The sequence below is a fragment of the Hippopotamus amphibius genome, chromosome 1, assembly GCF_030028045.1.
Source record: "Hippopotamus amphibius kiboko isolate mHipAmp2 chromosome 1, mHipAmp2.hap2, whole genome shotgun sequence".
NCBI classification, from domain to species: Eukaryota; Metazoa; Chordata; class Mammalia; order Artiodactyla; family Hippopotamidae; genus Hippopotamus; species Hippopotamus amphibius.
The window spans coordinates 12,358,967-12,378,827 of NC_080186.1; the positions used below are offsets into that span (position 1 = coordinate 12,358,967).

Genomic DNA, 19,861 nt, shown 5'->3' on the forward strand with positions numbered 1-19,861 from the left:
GTGTTTCTGCATAAACATTGTTTCACGATGATCCTGGCACACAAACGTGGAACAAAATTCCTTGCTGGGTAACTTTCCTCAGTCACAAAGAGCAGAACAGGGCTAGGCACAGGGCATTACTGCAAAGAGATATTTTCACAGGTCCTCTGTGTGTGTGGGGAAGGGGGGGTGGACGGGACAGTTTTCTCTAGGTTACTTTCACCCTGCCAGCACCTGAAGCATGCGAATCTGAAACCTCTACACATGCCCTTTCTTTTTCTAACTCCAAGAAGGCCAAATGAGATTTACAGGTGGCTCTTCAGTTTCTTTAGGAAGGTTCTGGTATTAATCTGTTCCCTAAATTCTTGGTCTAGTTACCGGCAAATAGAAAAAGGCAGCACAGCCTCTGCTAAAACACAGCAACAATTTTATCTGAACCAGGATGGAGATCTCTCCCTCTTTGTAAACAGAGTTGGCTATATAATATATATTTATATATTTATATAATTTTTTTCTTAATGGAGATTTGATCCCAGCCTGGAGTGAGTGATGCTGGGAATTGGGGTTTGGTTTATGAGAGGAATTTTGTCCTTTGTTTTCTCAATTCTCAGTCCAAATGCTTGCACTCTGGAAAATTCCAAATTAAAAGCCACAGAAAGGGAAAGGGTTTTAGAACATATTATCTCTTTGCTCGTACAAAGTACAAGGCGTTTGTTTTTGGATAGTACTTCACATTCTGTTTCTTGTCCATGAGTCCTCCAAATATGATGAGTTCACCCCTGCCTTGTACCACTGTATGCAGGCTGGTTTCGGGAGGTCCAACCACAGAACTGCTATTAAATACTTTCCATTTGACTCGCCCCTTCTCCTTGGTGTCTTTAATGTCCAGCACGTACATCTGCATGGGCTTGCAGTTCATACTCTGGTACAAGGGTTTGCCAACATTTAGGGACTGTGGAGGGTGGTGACCCAGGCGGCGGGCAATGGGAGGTAAGGAATGTCCATCTCCTTGGGCGGGCCCTGGGCGGGGAATGGGCACTGTTTCTCCACTGCTCAGGTTCTGGGTCCCAGGGGAGCCTGGAGAAGACCCCAGAGGAGGACTGAGTGCTGAAGAGGCTGGAGAGCCTTTGGACGACATTGCTTTGATGGCTTCTAGGCTCCGACGCAGGGCACCTGGGGAAACGGCTCCTGCAAGGGCACTGGCCACGTGCGGTGGGGTATGCACACCATTTGTCTGTTCAGGAGGGTGTCTTAAACTTCCCCCAACTGTCCTGTTGTCCACACCATCCATATGATTGCTACTGGAAGCAGGTTTCAGATCCCAATTCAGATCTATTGATCCTAATCTTAGATCTTTCTGATCTGGTAGTGACCCTCGTCGGGGGGCCAAAGAAAGTCCCATTTTTAGGTCATATCCTTCAGTGGTAGATGGAGTGCTAGGAGATATAGCCTGTACAGGGCTGTCCAAGGAAGAGCCACCTACAGCTGCTGATCCTGGAGATAAACTCCCACCATTAAGGATGGGAGAGCCATCGCCTCTAGCTGGGGAAAGGCTTCCTTCTCGGGAACTTGAGGGGGTCTGCCTTTGTGTTCTGGGCCTCAGTGTTCCCCAGCGGCCATTAACACAGGGAGCTTCATCCATACTCCTTACTGGAGACTGAGAGCGGTATTCTCGGGTTTCAGGAACTAGGGCTGGAGGAGTGGCACTGATAGGTGATGGGCGAGAGTTCAAACTGGGGCTGAGTGGGGCTCGCCCACTAGGAGCCTGGCTGAAGACCACCACACACTGCCCTACCTGGAAGACAAAAGACTCGTGCTCAGTTCTGATCATTCATTTAATCATCAAACATTTTATCACGAGCATCTGGGATGTGCCAGGCATTTTGTAGGTACCTGAGACGTAGAGATGAAAAGAAGGTAGTCTGCCCTCTAGGCTAGGTGTAGGGACAGACACGGGAACAATTTGTTGCTACAGTGAGAAGTGCTATCATCTGAATTATGTCTACAGAAGAGGGACAGAGTGGGGGGAGGAATCAAGTATTTGCTTGGGGGATCCTAGGGCAAGTTTTATAGATAAAGATGCTTAAAGCTGGGGCTTAAAGGATGAGTGGGGCCCACGTAAGTTTTTCCATCTAGTGGCTCATGTATGTGAGAAATGCCCCAAAAGCTATGGTCAAAGTCCACCTCTTCTGTGACATCAAGATGTTTTCAATCCCCATACAAAGTTGCTTGGAAATTTGAGGAGTTAATTTGGCTTTAGAGTTTAGGACCTCTCCTTCTGCTTGCCTATCAGTTCCCTACTTACCCGGCAAGCTGGATGGCACCACAGTTCTGGGGCCCCATGGTCTTCATTTTCTACCTTGAGTGGCTGCCAGGCCCAGGGACCTGAGTGCATGTGCAACAACCAAGCATCCTTGAACAGCTATAAGAGAAGCACCAACAACAGGACTCAGGTGTGGTACATGTTACAAAACACACACACACACACAGAGCTGGAATCTCAAAGCTGCACTGTCTGTCATAGAGTGTGTGAGCTCTTCAGAAAGAACAGCAAAATCTCCGGCCATTCATTCATATTATCACGACTGGCCTGGCACTTGAAATTGTACTTGTGACCCCATGTATCAATTTTAAGTGGTTTTGGATTTTGCCTGTGGTTGTGTGTGTGCGTGTGTATTGACGGAAAGGGTAGGTAATACACATCCAGAATGTCTGAAACTGAGTTCTTAAATAAATTCCACGTGAACTCTGGCCATTATCAACCTGCTTTTCTGTCCCACCCCCCTTGAAAAAATGACAGCAGCAAACCTTATAGCCTAATGACTAAGTGGGAGTAGGAAGACTACAGATATGTATATTCAAGAGAAGAATGTCTCTGATGAAAAGCCACCCACCGCCCCACCAAAAAAAAAAACAGAGTGGAGAAAAAGGCCAGAAAATACAAAGGCTATATAACCAAAGTTGAAAAAGTATTTTATAAATGAAAATGCTGCAGAAATGGCCTTGTACACTTTTACAAGATGAGACGGGGAAGCAAGTTTTGAATACTTAGCAGCATGTGCATGGGAATGCCACACCAGCAATACTCACAGCATTGGGGCCGCCACACCCTCCAAGGATTAAAATAGTTGCATCATCTATAACAATCTGGGGAGAGGAAGAAATTTAAAATAAACCTACAAAGACACAGGCATCTGACCTCCTTTACTTCATTTGTAAATGAAAATAGTCTACTCAGCTCCCAAAATGAGAGCATTCTATTTACCATAGCTCCACTCCCCCAAACCATGTCAATTCTGATCCTTGTAAACAAATTACTGATGATTCACCTGAATGGACTCTTTGTTGATCAAATATTATTAACACAAGAGTGCCAACCACATAAAACGCAGTGCTCTAATGAAAAATAAAAAAGCAAAGCAAATGCTTTCGGGAGAGGCATAATATAAACCCAACAAAAATAATTATAACCCATTAGAAGTTGAAAAATAAATACCAGCAAAAAAGAATGATAAATTCTCTTTGGCTTATGTATGTTGGCATCTTACCTGACTCCCTCCTCCCTATCCTGTCCTAACTGAAAGATGCTACAGTGTTTGCTGAATAGTTATTTTAATTCCTGAGCACCTGAGATTGGCCACCTCGAGGATGAGGACTGGGGCCAGAGATGTTCGGCTTGGACCACGCCCACTGCTCAAGGTCAAGGACCCAGACATCGTTGCTCCTGTAAGATAAGGACATAAGAATGAAGGAGTTGGGAGCTCTCAGGGACCACAAGAATTGATATAAATGAAGTTACGTTCATAAGGATGCCCCCAAAAGAGTCAGCACTTAACTATATTTTTCTTCCCCTCCTTTCCCTGGAAAGGAGACCTTCAAACCTTTGCTCTTTCCATTGACCCATAAGGCCTCATTTGAGACGTGTCTGTAGCCAAACAATGATACCTAAAGTAAGAGTTAATTAACTGTTGATAGGAAACAGCTACTAGTCATGATATAGTCTTCCAAAAAATATTGGAAAAAATTATTCAAAAGGCAGTTCTATCATTGTCCAGGAGATAAAGATTTATAGACTTTGGCTACAAAAAGTAATTTCACCATGACTAATGAAAGCTGCATTTGTATCAAGGACAAACTGGCATCTCCAACCTTCAAGGGACCAGTATGGCAAGGACAAACTCCTAAATGGCACTATTTTATGTTCCCCCCTCTAAGGTCATTTATTTACATGTAGGAACAATGGAGTAAGAGCTCCAATACCTTAAGCCCTAAGCCCTCTCATCTGGAGGGTACAGCTTACACAGTCTCCTCCACAACTGCTTTAAGATACGAAGACAGAGCGTACCCTAAGGGAGAACAGGGTTGGGTCTGGAACGGTTTTATTGCTGACAGCTGCTCAATTCCCATTTCAAAGCACAGGGGAGGCGACCACTACTGCTGCTGATGCCAAAGCAGATAAACAGATTCAGACAGACTGCTCTGGCCTGAGCTGGCCAGTTGTGACCAGAGGTGGAGGACAGTGGGCAGGGAGAGCATCCTCACAGAGGATGTCAGGCCTGACACAGTTTTCTTGCTCCTACCCATTCCCTCAACCCATCCCATTTGAAGAGTGAACCGTTTCCACCTGTCCTGTCAGTCTACCACTCTCCTTTTCTAAAGCCCCAGGGGGTATGAGCGGGGCCACAAAAGAGAACGAGGAAAAGTACTCTGCTTCTTGGAAGGTGGCCTTCTGTAGGCACAGGTAGAAACAGGCAAGGTGCAGGCCTCATCAGAACTCGATCCCACAGAACTGAACGACATAGCAAACAAAACAGAGATTCTACACAGCCCTGATTTTATGGAACAAGTTTTTCAACTTACTGGTCTATGACTAGAATCAAAAAATGGAATACTAGGGTAAGACGTTATTTGGATTAATTAGAACCATGTTCAGGAATACTGACCCTGACTAGTTTACTTTTCTGACCTGAAGGAGTATTCACCTTCAGGTTGATAGTGAGCAAACCAACACTTACATTTGCCGGGATCCTAGGGAGCCACCAAAGACAATCATCTTATCGTCTATCACACAGGAAGAATGCCCAGCCATGGGAGGCGGGCCATGGGTCGTCACAATGCAGTTCCACCTAACAAAAAAGAGAGGAGGAAGCCAAGGAGTCAGCTCCTCTGATTCTGGTCTTACATGTTGAAGGCGGGAAACAGTAAGCAGGCATCCATTTAAAATGACAATCCTATCACCTTCAGCAGAGAAACTGTTAGGATAATAAATGGAGAGTGGCACAAGGTATTTATGCCTTTTCTATGACTCTGCCAAAGTTATATTCACTTTCGCCTTCTCAATGCGTGTGGCCTGGGTAGAGTGGAGAGATGAGACAACAATGACAAGGGACTCTATTACGGTTCCTTAGCTGCTTCAGCCTAGTTTGCTGAAGGAGCACCACCTGCTGTTTCTTTCTGCAGGCCTGACCTGATCAGAACCAGCTGCCAAGAGCCCTGTACTAAGGAGTCCATTACAAGGAACAGAGGTTGCTGTCATTTAAAAAAGACAGGTTTGTAGAACAACTGAGAGTCAGTCCTGGGGACACAGCAGGAAGTAAAGAATCATCGAGATCTACAGCACCCCTAGGGACTCAGTAGCAAAGCTGAAGAGCTGTCTATTCTTCAACTGGCTCACTCATTTTTCTTGGAAGTGGAATAAATGTCTTCTACCTTTTCTCTTTGGAATAAGGGTTAACTTCAGGTTTTAAGGGGGTCCTGTAAACCCTCTGAAACTGTAGGCAAAATCAGTGCATATATAAAATTTTTTTTTCTGGGAAAAGAGTCCAAACCTTTCATCAAATTCTCAAACAGACTTCTGGACATACAAAAAAAGATAAGGAATCCAGTCATTTAAATCTTCTACTCTAGATTGAAAGGATCTTATCTTTGTGGCTTACCAGTTTTTAGAGGGTGAGTAAGTATGTATTTCATCAAAGAACCTCTCTGGTTGGTGTAGGGGGTAAGGGCTTGGCCGTGTCCAGCCACCAAACAGCACCAGCAGGTCCTTGTATACAACCAGGGTCGCTCCAGCTTTGGGGGAAGGATAGGACCCTGGGAGAAGTCAATAACAGCATGGTTAGGATTCAGGGCCTCACAAAAAGCCATAGGTAGGCTGTGTATAGATCACCTTTTCCTGGAAGAGTGACAAAACAGGACCCAATACTACGAGGCACAAGAGAGAGAAGAGACAAAACTGGGTTTGCAGTTCTGAGAGAAAACCATTACCAATTTATACACCTTTTTTAACTGAAGTAGAGAAACCTCAATTAGAGGAAAGTTACTTAGCCTCTCTCAGGTTTGGAGTGCTCACCTGAAATTAAGGATGAGAGTACATACCTCATAAGGTTATTTTGAGTATTAAACAGTATCTTCAAAGCACCTAGCACACTGCCAGGCACAGAGCAGGTACTCAATAAATGCTGACTCTCCTGCCCATCCCTTCAATACGCTTAACAGAGATCACAAAGGAAAGCATGTGAAGGATCCAGGGAGGGGTGTACACAGAGGCTAGATAACTGCTGCTAACAAACACAGGTAAAAGAGGAAGCAGACTGCAGTTCTCACTTGTCCTGTAAGTCAAATGTTAACACAGCAACCTCTGGGCCTCACTAGCACAAATGGACGCAGACTTTCAAGGCTCAATATGAAAGCATTCCAACGAAACTGTAGCCAAGAGTGGCTACTAAGGCCCTCCAGGCTGGACCTCTGAGCTCTGTTGACCAAATTTCAAAACAACAGAAATATGGCTTATGCTGGAAAACTTTAGGGTAACAAATGTCCCATAGGAGTATCATTTTTCAGAGCTTTTTGTCTTTGAAACAATTGCTATTTCTCCCAATCCCCTACTCTACATGCCACCTTTATTCGCTCAAAACCAAAGTAAGTTGTCCCATCCAGCTATCGGTAAATACTGGAATATTAAAAAGAATTTTTGTTGTTGTTAAAGCTATAGGATCTATTTTTCAGAGGAAATCTTAAGCAGAAAGAATCCCAGCAGTATATTAACCTGACAGCAGTTAAGGTACTCTTAAATTAGTGGACAACCTGGCCTCTCCCTTCAGCTAGGGGTTATGGGAACATGGTTTGAAAAGCCCTGCTCAGACTGCTTTAATGGTGTCGATTACATAGTCCTGAGGTTGAGAAAGTGGAGAAGAGGACTGTCCTCGCTGGGATCCAATTTAAGAGTAACAACATGAGTGAATTCCCTGGTAGTCAGTGGTTAAGACCCTGCGCTCTCACTGCCAAGTTTAATTCCTGGTCAGGGAATTAAGATCCCACAAGGTGCATGGTATGGTCAAAAAAAAAAAAAAAGAGTAACAACATGATTTATTAGGAAGGTACCAACACTCAGAATATGGAGTGAGCATCAGATGTGCTGAATACTTTCCTAAGAGAACACGCATCAATCCAGACAGGATCTGACCACAGAAACAAGTCTTCTCAAGGAATGGTTCTTGCTGAGACACTGGCTGAAGCATTCCATGAGTTAGTTCTTGCCATCCTCATATCCCACAGGAATCATGACTAACGGGGCTGCTCATGATATGCTGTCTTTCAGACAATCTGATGATCTCTGGTTAAAAGCTCTTGCCCTCCTAAGAGGAAGCCTTCTAGCCCAACTGGAATACCTAACTAATATAACGGTCTAGTTAAAATGCTAGTGTTACCCCAAAATGATTTAACTTGTGAAATACCAAACAAAGCTTCAAGTTCTTTCCCCTACTTTGGAACTCCTAAGTACTGTGAAAAAGTTGGAAAAAGCTAATAAAATATGTAACAGATTTCAGCAGAGCAGCAGCTTAAAAACTTTCCAGACTAAAATTTGGATTTGAATTTGAGATACTGGAAATCCTGGCTTTTAAATCAAGTGTAAAAAGTGAAGTAGCAGAGAATTCCCTGGTGGTCTGGTGGTTAGGACTTCGTGCTTTTACTGCTGAGGGCCCAGGTTTCATCCCTGGTCAGGTAAGAAAGATCCTGCAAGCTTTGAGGCGCAACCCCCTCCCTTCCAAAAAAAGTGAAGCAGCATACCAAGGTTCCCTCAAATAGCAAAACTTGGAAGCAAACAAAAATAGAAATTTTAGGGGCTTTCCCTGGTGGCGAAGTGGTTAAGGATCCGCCTGCCAATGCAGGGGACACGGGTTTGAGCCCTGGTCCAGGAAGATTCCCACATGCTGCAGAGCAACTAAGCCCGTGTACCACAACTGCTGAGCCTATGCATCGCAACTACTGAAGCTTGCACACCTAGAGCCTGTGCTCTGCAACAAGAGAAGACACCGCAATGAGAAGCCCGCACACTGCAACAAAGAGTAGCCCCCACACTCCGCAACAAGAGGAAGCACACACGCAGCCACAAAGACCCAAAACAGCCAATAAATTAAATAAGTAAATAAATAAATAATTTAAAAAAATAGAAATTTTAAAGTAAACAGCAGTTCGTATCAAAAAAGTTTAAGTACATGCACTTTGAATCAGAAATTCCATTTCTAGGGATTAATCTTCATGAGATAGCTGGGCAAATGAAAAAAGAAAGATACAACAATGCTTATTTGCAGTGTTTAAATAGATCAAGGAGTATCCATACAAAAGAATGGTTGTGAAAATTAAATGACTTAAATCATGTAATGCATTTAGGACAGTGCCTGGTATTGCTATTATCATTGCTAAGGCTAATTAATACAAAGTTAATACCAGGTCAGTCAGCCACAGACACCTGACAGTACTGCCTTCTACGTGGCACAAAGTTGATGAGAACAGAACTGAACTGGCGGACATATTTAACTACTACAATACTGTTAAAGCATTCCTGGCAGAGTAACTATATAGCTCAAGAAAGTACAATTTAAAAAGAAGAAGAAGAAGAAGAACAATAGAAATAAAATTGTAACTGACCCTACATGACAGAAAACGGAAGTCATCCCAAGTCCCAGGAAGGTAACTCAAATATACTGAATTATGATTTGGAAACAAAAAACAATGATTAACATGATAAGACTAGTTAGGGTTTGCTCCTTCGTGTGTACTATGTGTTTCCTGTAATATCTTTTGAAACAAATTACCAATACTTTATGAGGCAAGGCAAACCAACATTTACCACTTCTGGGTTCAAAGAGATTACAAATGTAGTGTAAGAATACATACCTCTTAAGGGGAAAAACTAGTCATAAAATTAAAAAGAGTGTTTGTAAAACATAACAATATGTAAAATCAAACTCAAGTAAAGACTACACTTTAGACCTGCACGCCCAACATGGTCACCACTTAGCCTTGTGTGCCAGTGACTACTGAGCTGGAAAGTACAGATACAGAACATTTCCATCATTACAGAGACAGTGCTACTTTAGACAAAGGATTTTAACTTTATAAACTATATGCCTAGGTTTACGGTGTATGGGGAAAGTGGTAAGGATGGATGGGTGACCTGACTGACTTTTAGGAGAAGTTACAATTGCTGCTACTTAAAAAAAACTATTACTACTGCTGCTAATGATGATGACTTGTATTTACTGAGCATTTACTATATGCTAAGCACCTTTCTAAGTATTCTGCATGTATTAACTAATTTAATCCTTCCAAAACTCCTAGTTTTATTTCCATTTTATGGGTTTTTTTGGCTTTGTTTTTTGTTTTTTTTGGCTGCACCACACAACATGTGGGATCTTAGTTCCCAACCAGGGATCGAACCTGTGCCCCCTGCATTGGAAGTGTGGAGTCTTGACCACTGGATCGCCAGGAAAGTCCCTTTATTTCCATTTTACACATGAGAATACTGAGGCACAGCTTATACCCATTCTCTGCATTGTTCTTCATGCACACAGATACACTCCTTCTGAGTAGTTACCACAAACAAGTCAGACACCTAAAAGATCTGAGTGTTTCAAAGCTGAAAAAGTTCTTTCCTAAATCTTTTTTTTTAAGTTCCATTGTATTTAAAAACTTTTTTTTTTATTGAAGGATAGTTGATTCACAACCTAAATCTTAATTAATTAGGTAAGCAACAGACCTAGAACAGAGAGACAAGTAAATTGAACAGAAGGCTATTCTTAGGACCTCTTTTTCTCCACAAGGCTCTGGGGTCACACCAGGACCCTTTATTTGTCCTCCAGGCTCTCCAAGGAAAGGTAAACTGGGACCAGTGACAGTGATAAATCAATCCTTAAGGATTATCTTATATGGGGGTTTTCCGAAAGGACTTCTCAAATACCTTGACCTTTAAGAAAGCCAAAAAATTTCCCTCTACTTCTTATCCAAAGGAGTAGGAGAATCCCCTCAACCTAAACTTCCAAGGTCTGTTTTACGTCACAAACGGAAGCTGTAATTTTAGCATCTTACTATCTTGACAGCTATATAGAGTCACACTGAGAAGTTACATTGTGCTTCTCCACCTCAATTTATAAGGAGAGTGAGAAGAAAAATTACCCTACAGGAACACACGAAGCAGGGGGGAGGGAGGGCACAGAATTCAACATAAAACCTCTACACAGTTATTTCAGCAACAAGAGGTCAAAGATACTGACTGGTGTGTCAAATTTTCTGTGACCCAATCATGCATGTAATGTTTACATTATTTGTTGCAAATTGGATACTTTAAAATTCTTGTCACTTGAAAAAGTCAATATTGTGAAGCCTTTGCCAAGAGCCCCTAATTTTATCATTTTAAAAATGTACATATTTCCTATTTTGAATTTGTTTAAAGCAAAGGATCTTCAATTCCCCTCCCAATTATCCTGCAAGGTCCACAGATGAAATGAACTAAATTTATGGTGAGATCAGAGAATGCAGAGGTCAATGAATTTTGCCAATTTCTCTATCTTAAAAGCTTTTTATCTGAGTTCTGGAAAGCAATATCTTTACGAGAATTCTTAGAAAAACAAGAAAACTCATTTTCAAATTATATACCTTTATTTGTTGTTTTAAAGTTCCAAGAAAAGCAAGCTATTTAAAGAGCAGTATTTACAAACTTTATTTAAACAACAACAAAAACAACAACAACAACACAACCATACATTACTGGGTAAGGAAAACAACTAACTTTTATGTGGACGAGCCCTAGATAAAATATTAGGTCCTAAACTTTGAAGAACTGCAACCTATGTGCAAGCAATTCATTCCATACAGCAGCTAGAATGGTATCACATAGTTGTTTAATATATTTTTATGAAAACACACCCAGCTATGATATTAGAGCGGGAATGAGTCACTGGAAATCTTGTACAAGATAGGGCAGTCCGACAACAGAAGACCCTCCATAATTAAAAGGCCCATCATCACAGTGACATATGATGAAATAAATACCCTTCCCTCAAGAAAACTTACAAATGAAGGTTTTCTACTCATCAGGACATTTCTTGGCCTGCCTTCAAAATATGACGCCACTGAGCCTCTAGAGAGTCTAAATATCATTGTACCACAAAAGTGGAGGAAGAAAGGGTGTCACTCCCAAGTAGGTTTTCATCAAGCACCACGGGACCAAATATGCCCACGTCAAACTTGGAGAAACGTTACTAAAGCCTACTCCTCCCAAAGCCGATGGGTATCCTCACAGAATTCTTTCCCCAAACACCAAAGGCCTCTAATTGCACAGTAGATATGATCAGTGGAGCAAATTTCAAAACAAGGCACAAGCCAAAAAGGCATCTGTGGTAAACTGGGTAATCAGATAGCTACCCTATACACAGAACTAACATTCCCTAAAATTGCTAACTGGCTCACGTTCCCCAAGATTCCTATGAAATCTGAAGAAATTTTCACATATGAAAGACAGTGGTAGAATTACAAGGCATTCTCACTTACTTTTGCAAAGAAGATGGTAAAACAGTGAAGGAAAGCCAAATTCTGGTTTGGTTTCCATGCCACTTTCCCACAACTGCAGTTTCTCCTCACACAGAACCCAGCGCTAGAAGTGAAGTTCATAAAACAAGCATTCATTTTAATTGGGGGAGGGTGTGTGTCTATATTTTATGTATGGCTAAAAAGTTACTTTTACATCTCCATACTGTGAGCATTATTTATTAAGATTATTAGTTTATTATTAAGATGTTATAATTACCATTCCCCTAGGGCTGTAGTTCTGAAACTTCAGCTGTATCAGAAATAAATGAAGGACTTGTTACAACACAGATTGTTGGGACCCACTTCTGAGTTTCCTGTTTTGTAGGTATGGGGTAGGGTCCATGAAGTTGCATTTCTAACAAGTTACCAGGGGGGCTAGAGTTTGAGAACCATGTTGCAGAGAGTTAATAATCCTTGGGTGAACCTGTTAGAAAATGCTCCAATATGACATTAAAAGGGCATGTGGTCATCCTTTTGCCTTTTTCCCCCAGTTTAGATGACTTTTCTTAACACTGAATCTATCCAGACTTCTTTCTGTGCGTACACTCTGTGTATGACTATGTGAACAAGGGTCCAAAGTGGGTTTTGCTGCCAAGTGCTTTGGTTAAAGGGGTGCTGAAAGGAACTACTTTAACATTTTCAATATACAAATATTCCCTTGGTCATCCTCATCTACATGTTACTGAATCTAAACTCTGCAAAATAAATAAATGGAAAACAACTGTTCCACCTACTACTTTCAGACAAATCACTTTAAGACTTATTTACAGCAACTTAAGTGACTTGCTAATAGTTCTCCATGATACTGAAAACAGAATGATCTAATACTAGGAATTAGGTACTCACAAGAGGTAAAGTTTGAAAACAAGAAAACTGTGAGCATGAAAATTTTTACCACGGGAGACTCACTAGCATGCCAATAAATCCAGAAGAAAAGTACTGGACAAAAAAAATCTCCGCTTTACTCATGGAATTACAGAAGGCTTTGGTGTGTGATTTGTTTTTTAAAAAGGGGGCACATGGTCTGAACTGCTTCTTAACTGGCAGTCAAAAACTGTTCCCTGGATGCAAACAAATTTATTTTGTAGTAATGATGCCAAAGGGGACATTAAAGAATGAATAATGGGACTGAGGTTTCAGGTTATACTCTCCATCTCATATTAACAACTCTTCACACGCAGTCACTTTCTCAGGGTAGGTCCAATGAAAGGCATTCACTCACAGCTCCAAATGAGGTACCACTAGTCCTTCCCACACAAAACTAGCCTTGAGGGCAAAATAAGACCAGATAGACTAGATTAACCAACAACTCTACCTCACAATTTCTTTTGTGTGGGTACTTTTCTGTGGTAATGAGGAGCCTGAGTTGATGTGTGTGTAGGGGTGGGGAGGTGGGGTGGGGGGAGAGATGAATTTTGCTGATAGGACCCAAGCTGGGTTTTGGGAAGCAGACCAAGCCTTTAGTGTGATAGAGCTGTCATTATGGTTGTGTGTGAAGTGACTGACCTTGATAGCAAGAGTCAGAGATCAAGAGAAGATTAATTTGGAGAGTCATTTCCCAGAACACCACATTAGCATCTGAATCAGAAAACCTACAGGGCACAAGAAGATAGGCTGACACTTATCACTTAGGAGGCAAGAAATCCTTCAGAAAAGCATGTTTCATGGTTTTATGGTTTGAGGAAGGGGGAGACAAAAGGAAAACTGAGAACACAATTCATCAGTATAAAGTTTGTCTTGGGTACTGTAAACACCTTGAAGACTAATAACTAGTCAGAATGGTCTCCAAAGTATGCAGCCAGACCACAGAGGTTCTACCTGGAACAGATATCAGTTTCTCTTCAGCTGATGAAAATGTTTCCAATTTAACTTCAATGTAGCCAATAATAATTATGCTGAGTCTTTGCAATTATTTAGATGCCCAGGGAAGATACAAAACTATAACGCCTATTTTAAAGAACGAAGGTAGGAGGTAAATATAAAGTTACCCTTCGACAAAGTCACTACAGAACCCCTAAACTCCTGCTTTCCAAGACTTGGTTGTATCCACTGTACTCTTTAACTCAGTCTAAAATAGGGATTTTAAGTTAGTCACCAAGGACATGGTACTGGATGCAAAAGAACTAAATTCTTCTAGACATGGCTTTCTTCAGGACCTCTGCCAGCACATTCCTTCCTGCTCGGCTAAAGACCCTCCTAGGGGAGGGAGGGGTGAATGGAGAAGGACATACTGTATCTAACCTCAATCTGTGCATTTAGTACAGTGCTGAGATAGTCTCCCAATAAGATTATATTATTATGTTATCCTAGAGGACAGGGACTATTTCTTATGAAAATATCTGCAGAACTGAACCCATCCATGGAAGTCAAATGGTTATGGGTCCCTCATGGGTTGGGATGAGACCTGGCTCCACTGAATCACAACCCACCCTTGATCAAGGCATCAGCATGCCTTTCAGCAGGGGGAAGGCCAAACACTTCTTTAGGTGTTACCCTCACACTCCAATTTTTTTTTTCCTTTTCGTATTTTTTCCCTCAATTGCAACACGGCCAGAAAGTTACTGACTGATGTCAAAACAACTCATTAATATTAGACAAAGCTTGTCTGGATCTTGGGCTTCAGGGCGCACGTTTTCATTATTACAATTATACCTGCATCTTTAAAAACATCCCTCCGTGGGTCATTTACAGACCATCCAAAACAAGAGGAACTTTTGTAATGGGCATGAGAAACTTTTAGATTCTGTATAACTATATAGGCCATAGGCATGAACAAAGAGAAATTCCCTGTTGGCATCTGTTTTCACTTCTAAACCAACCCACATGAAAGACCACTTGATAAATAGGGCAGCACTTATAAGCTAAAAATTAACAACATGAAAACCAGTAATAGTTCCTTGTCACCATTTTAAGTAGTCTTTTGATTCAATTTCTGAGGAAGGAGATGAAGTCCAGAGTCTAAGTTTAATCTGGTAATTTGTTAATTGCAGCTCTTGGGTGGGGGGGGAGCTTTGTTTAGAAGTGAGAACAATGCTGCTAGTCATAACGTTTCTGGCTTGGTATCAAAACAGGAAAATCCTAGTCAGGCAGAAGAGAGCTAAAGTGAAATATGGTATAATCTTTATTCTCTCCCTTGGAGGACCAAAGTTTACCCAGATTTGTGCTATGCAAATTTCCCCACTCTTCTCTCCACCAGGAGAGAATGTGTACCCACTTTAGAAAGCGTGTATTCTGGAAAAATCCCAGGATCTGAACTTCATAAATAAACAGAAAGGATTCCTTCCTTTCCTAGGGGAACCCACTGGCTCTGCTCTCATTCGCATCTCCCGAGACCACCACAGGTCCAGGCTGTTTCAGGACTGCATGGGACTAGAGAAGACAAGGAGAAATCACCAACTCATCAAGAAGATTAACGAGGAATGGGTCCATGAATTGGGAAGGAGCTAATACAACAAAGAATTTAAAGCAGTCACTTAAGTAACACCATATGCCTTCTTCACAGCGATTAGCACTATGGTACCTGGGCCCTGGGTGCCTTCCTTCTCTGGAAACAAACAAAATGTAGATGGAGATTCAAATACGTCAGAGTTATTTTAAGCAAAAGCACATAATCTTAATAAAAACAACTAGTCTTAAAAAAAAATTGTAACAAGGAATTCCATGGCAGTCCAGTGGTTAGGACTTGGCGCTTTCACTGCCAGGGCCTGGGTTCAATCTCTGGGAAACTAAGATCCCACAAACCACGTGGCGGAGTCAAAAAAAACAAGGAACAAACTGTGAACAGAATCCTATTTCATTAGTTTACTACTTTTCTCCTCATAAATTATATTTCCTTTAAAACCCCATCCATCCATATAAGCCCTGGCTCTACATAAATTTTATAACTTATTTAAATACTTCCATCTACTTTCTGGCATCATTATTTATTTTCTTCTTAGTACTTTATACTTTCTTCGTATTAATTTGTTTATTGTCTTACAGACGTTGCTGCTTGTTCACATCTATATCTGCAGTACTGACAACAGAACTGGACATAAATACTCAATAGATAAAGGCATGAAAATGAACAGAGGAATGAATGCAGTCTCTGTTCAAGCTCTGGGAATTCGAGGACAACTTAGGACCAGTCTCTACTTCTTAGCTACTACAGTATATATATAAAGGTATCAACTCAATTAGCTTCCACATCCCCGCTCCAGCTGTCTATTGCATTGTATACAATCTGAAGAAAAACTACAAATGGTGGGTATTACTGTGTCTACCCTATAGGTGAGGCAAATGAAATGTTAAACAACCTGTTTAAGGTCATCCAGTTACTAAGCAACCTTAGTTTGAAGAGACCAGATGCAAACCTGTGTTTGCACGACACAAAAACCATGCTCTTAATGGTACTATTAACTAGTCTCCCTCCCTCCCACAACACATTCCTCCCATCACTTTAGGCTGTGAGGCCCTAATAATAAGTATACCTTTAATTACTAGCTGAGTAGTCTTTTCACTTCAAACCTCTAAAATACTTAGTCATAGCATCATATCCTCCTACTTAAAGCAAGACTAAGTGAATAGAGAATTCTCTGGGTACTTACTGTGTCTAGAATATTCCTTAAAGTTGACAAGTAGGTATTAAGTGAGAAATGAATGCATACGTCCACAGGCAAACTTCTACAAGGATGTCGACTGCAGCTATATTCAAGGTGGCAATAATCCAAGTACCCATCAACAGGAGAATGGGTTCAAAAAAAAAGTGGTATATTCATGTTATGGAATACTCACAGCAATGAGAAGGAATAAACCACTGATAGATGCAACCACATGGATGAAAGTAAAATAAAACCAAGACGAATCTCAAAAAAAATCTCTTGGAAGTCAGAATAGTGGTTACCTCTGTGGGGAGTGGTGCTGACAGGAAAGGGACACAAGGGAACTTTCTGAAGCGGTAGCAGTATTTTGTATCTTGATCTAGGTGATGATCACATGGCTGTATACATATGTAAAAAAAGTCTGAGTTGTGTACTTAAGATGTTCATATTCCTATATGTAAATTGTCTTAATAAATTTATTCTTAAAATAATGGCTAATATTAAAGCATGTTACACGGTTGTCATGTGGCATCACCCATTACTTTCACCAGAAAACAGAAATACCAGCAATCTATTGTCAGAATTATAATTCATTATGTGAGGTCTTCAAGAACACATTCCTCATTTAATATCTAACTACTCTGTAACTCATATATAAATAAATCAAAGAACAAGAAACATTTTAAGACTGGGCAATGGGATTTCAGAAAGCTTACTAAAATGGGAAGAGAAAGCAAAAAAGGAACACAGTGTAAAAGCCAACAAACCACACATAAAACCCACAGCCCATACTCACTTTCAAGAGAACTATGGAAAAGAGAAAATTATCAGGAGTACTATCTGTTTGATAAGTAGAATCAATTAAAGCATAGTTCAAGAGTTCATCTCCCAAAGAAGAGATGAGAGGTAGCTTCTGAGCTTTGAAAGGATAGTTTCTCAGAATTCAGGCTGATATTTTTCAGTTAATAAATGACAAAACACAACTCTCACCCACCTAGGAAGAGCGCCTGTAGATTCTTCACACAATCTCCTCAAGGTTAAGAGAGTTGGAAAACTTGAGACACTGGCCTGATTCTGGACTGTATAAAGGATAAACAGCCAAACAATGTGCACTGAGCATGAGCTGGTACACTGTACTGCTGAGTACCCTGGGAACCAACAGGTCATTCATGGGGAAGGAGAAGTTAGAAATGACTCAAGGACAATACCTTCTATGTTCCCCCACACGGGACCAGCTTTCTGAAATTTTATTCAGGACATAACATTAATAAATTATACAAAATGAAGTTTATTGTGGTCATAAAACATGAAGTGCTGTTGCCAGGGGGTGGGCAGGGAATTATGTGGATACCTGACAATAAACAGAAACAACAGATGGTCTGAGAGTTTTACTACACAAGGATTCCAAGAGCAATCAAAAATTGCTTGTCGGGAACTTCCCTGGTTGTGCAGTGGTTAAGAACCCACCTGCCAATGCAGGGGACACTGGTTCGATCCCCGCTCCAGGAAGATCCCACATGCCTTGGAGCAACTAAGCCTGTGCACCACAACTACTAAGCCTGTGCTTTAGAGCCCGTGAGCCACAACTACTGAGCCCATGCGCCTAAAGCCCATGCTCCTCAACAAGAGAAGCCACAGCAATGAGGAGCCCACGCACCACAACAGAGTAGCCCTCACTCGATGCAACCAGAGAAAGCCCACATGCAACAATGAAGACCCAACACAGGCAATAAATAAATTAATTAATTACAAGAAAAAATGTGCTTGTTGGGACTTCCTAGGTGGCACACTGGTTAAGAATCCACCTGCCAATGCAGAGGACACGGGTTTGATCCCTGCCCCAGGAGGATACCACGTGCCGTAAAGCAACTGGGCCCATGCGCCACAACTATTGAGCCTGCACTCTAGAGCCTGTGAGCCACAACTATTGAGCCCACATGCCGCAGCTGCTAAGGCCCGTGCGCCTAGAGCCCGTGCTCCACAACAGGAGAAGCCACCACAATGAGGAGCCCGGGCACCACAATGAAGAGTGGCCCCTGCTCGTCGTAACTAGAGAAAGCTTGTGTGTAGCAACGAAGACCCAACACAGCCAATAAATTAGTTAATTAATTAAAAAATAAATTTTAAAAAATTGCTTGTCAAGATGGTAGGCAGACATGATCACATGTGTAGACATGAGACCTCAGATTTCTAAGCAAAGTCACTGGTTATTCTCAATGACACTCTGAACATCTATCTAAAATAAGGAAAAAAATTAGAGGGTTTCAAGAAAAGACAGAAAAGGCTCAAGAGTTGGACCAAATGAATAAAGTTAAAGGATACAGAATTTCCAACATGGAAGAGATAAACTAAGTACAGATTTTAACACAATTTGGTAATCAATACATTTGGTAATCAAGAAAAAATTTGTAGGTAGGAACTAACTGGAATGTCTCCTTCACAAAGAAAATATTGAAACAGTGAGATCGATGATTTGTTTTTAAGACAAAGAATAGAAGCTTAAAGTGTATTTGAAAGGCACGTGACAGTGTCCTCTTGATACACACAGGCTATTTACTAATTGATAAGCAACCACTTCTCCCCCATCTCTACAGACAGGTACTCTCAGAACACATCTGCATATAATGGTGATTTTTAAAAAAATGTATAAAGTGTTTAGATGCAAAACAATGCTAAAAAGCAGAATCTAATGCCTATGAGTACACTGGTACATTTTATTTACAAAAAAATTCCACATCCAGCTGTTTCAATGTCAGCACTGACATTTGGGACCTAAGGCAAGGGAAAGACTGGGTGATCTCCAGAACAAATTTTTCTGTCAGCTGTTATGGTTATACCTGGTGCCAGGTATCAGTACCAGACTCCCTTCTCTTCTGGCGATATTACCACAGGCTTGGGAAAGGGCAGTAGAAAACCTAAGAGTAAGTCTTTCCACTAGACACAGAACAGAAAGCTTCATCAGTGGATCCAAGAACCCTACGTGTATCATTTACACAGAAGAGAAGCCATGACACTCTGGGCAGTTATTTCTGGACAGTTCCTGCACTTTCCAGCTTCTGAGGATATTTTGGCCTTCCTATAGACACCTGATATGACCAATACTCTTTCTTTTTCCCACCCCTGACTCCAAAAGTAAACTAGCTTTTCTGCAGGATTCCTCACTGATTTTGTAAGATGTGATTTTTCTCTTAGGGAATGGTCCTAAAGAAACAAAATTATTTCCAACAGAGCTTCTGACTTTGGATAGCTGGAAAAGATCTTGACTGGGTTAGGTCATAATAAAACAGAGATAGTGTCTTCAGCAGCCTCCTGCCTCCCACCAAAAAATTTAAAAAGGCAAATCATGTTGCTATTTTAAGAACTCTCCCAGTTGTGAAAAGGTTTCTTCACCGACAGGCCTTCTGCTCCTCAGCCTTTCCGACTCTGACGACAGA

General features: G+C 41.3%; 1 protein-coding gene across 3 annotated transcripts in view; it reads right to left on the minus strand.

Moving 5' to 3' along the window:
• Positions 1–389: 389 nt before the first annotated feature.
• The window catches only part of FBXO42 (F-box protein 42), a 65,902-nt gene continuing 46,430 nt past the window's right edge, over positions 390–19,861 (minus strand). For 2 of the 3 annotated variants that reach the window (XM_057697597.1, XM_057697602.1), the window contains 6 exons: positions 5,916–6,069; positions 4,995–5,105; positions 3,607–3,703; positions 3,070–3,126; positions 2,285–2,401; positions 390–1,774 (listed from right to left, as the gene is read on the minus strand). In XM_057697597.1, coding sequence (XP_057553580.1) covers positions 659–1,774; positions 2,285–2,401; positions 3,070–3,126; positions 3,607–3,703; positions 4,995–5,105; positions 5,916–6,069 — 1,652 coding nt within the window. In that variant the 3' untranslated portion in view covers positions 390–658. The remainder of the gene's footprint in view (positions 1,775–2,284; positions 2,402–3,069; positions 3,127–3,606; positions 3,704–4,994; positions 5,106–5,915; positions 6,070–19,861) is intronic. The other variant, XM_057697609.1, reaches the window with a different exon arrangement.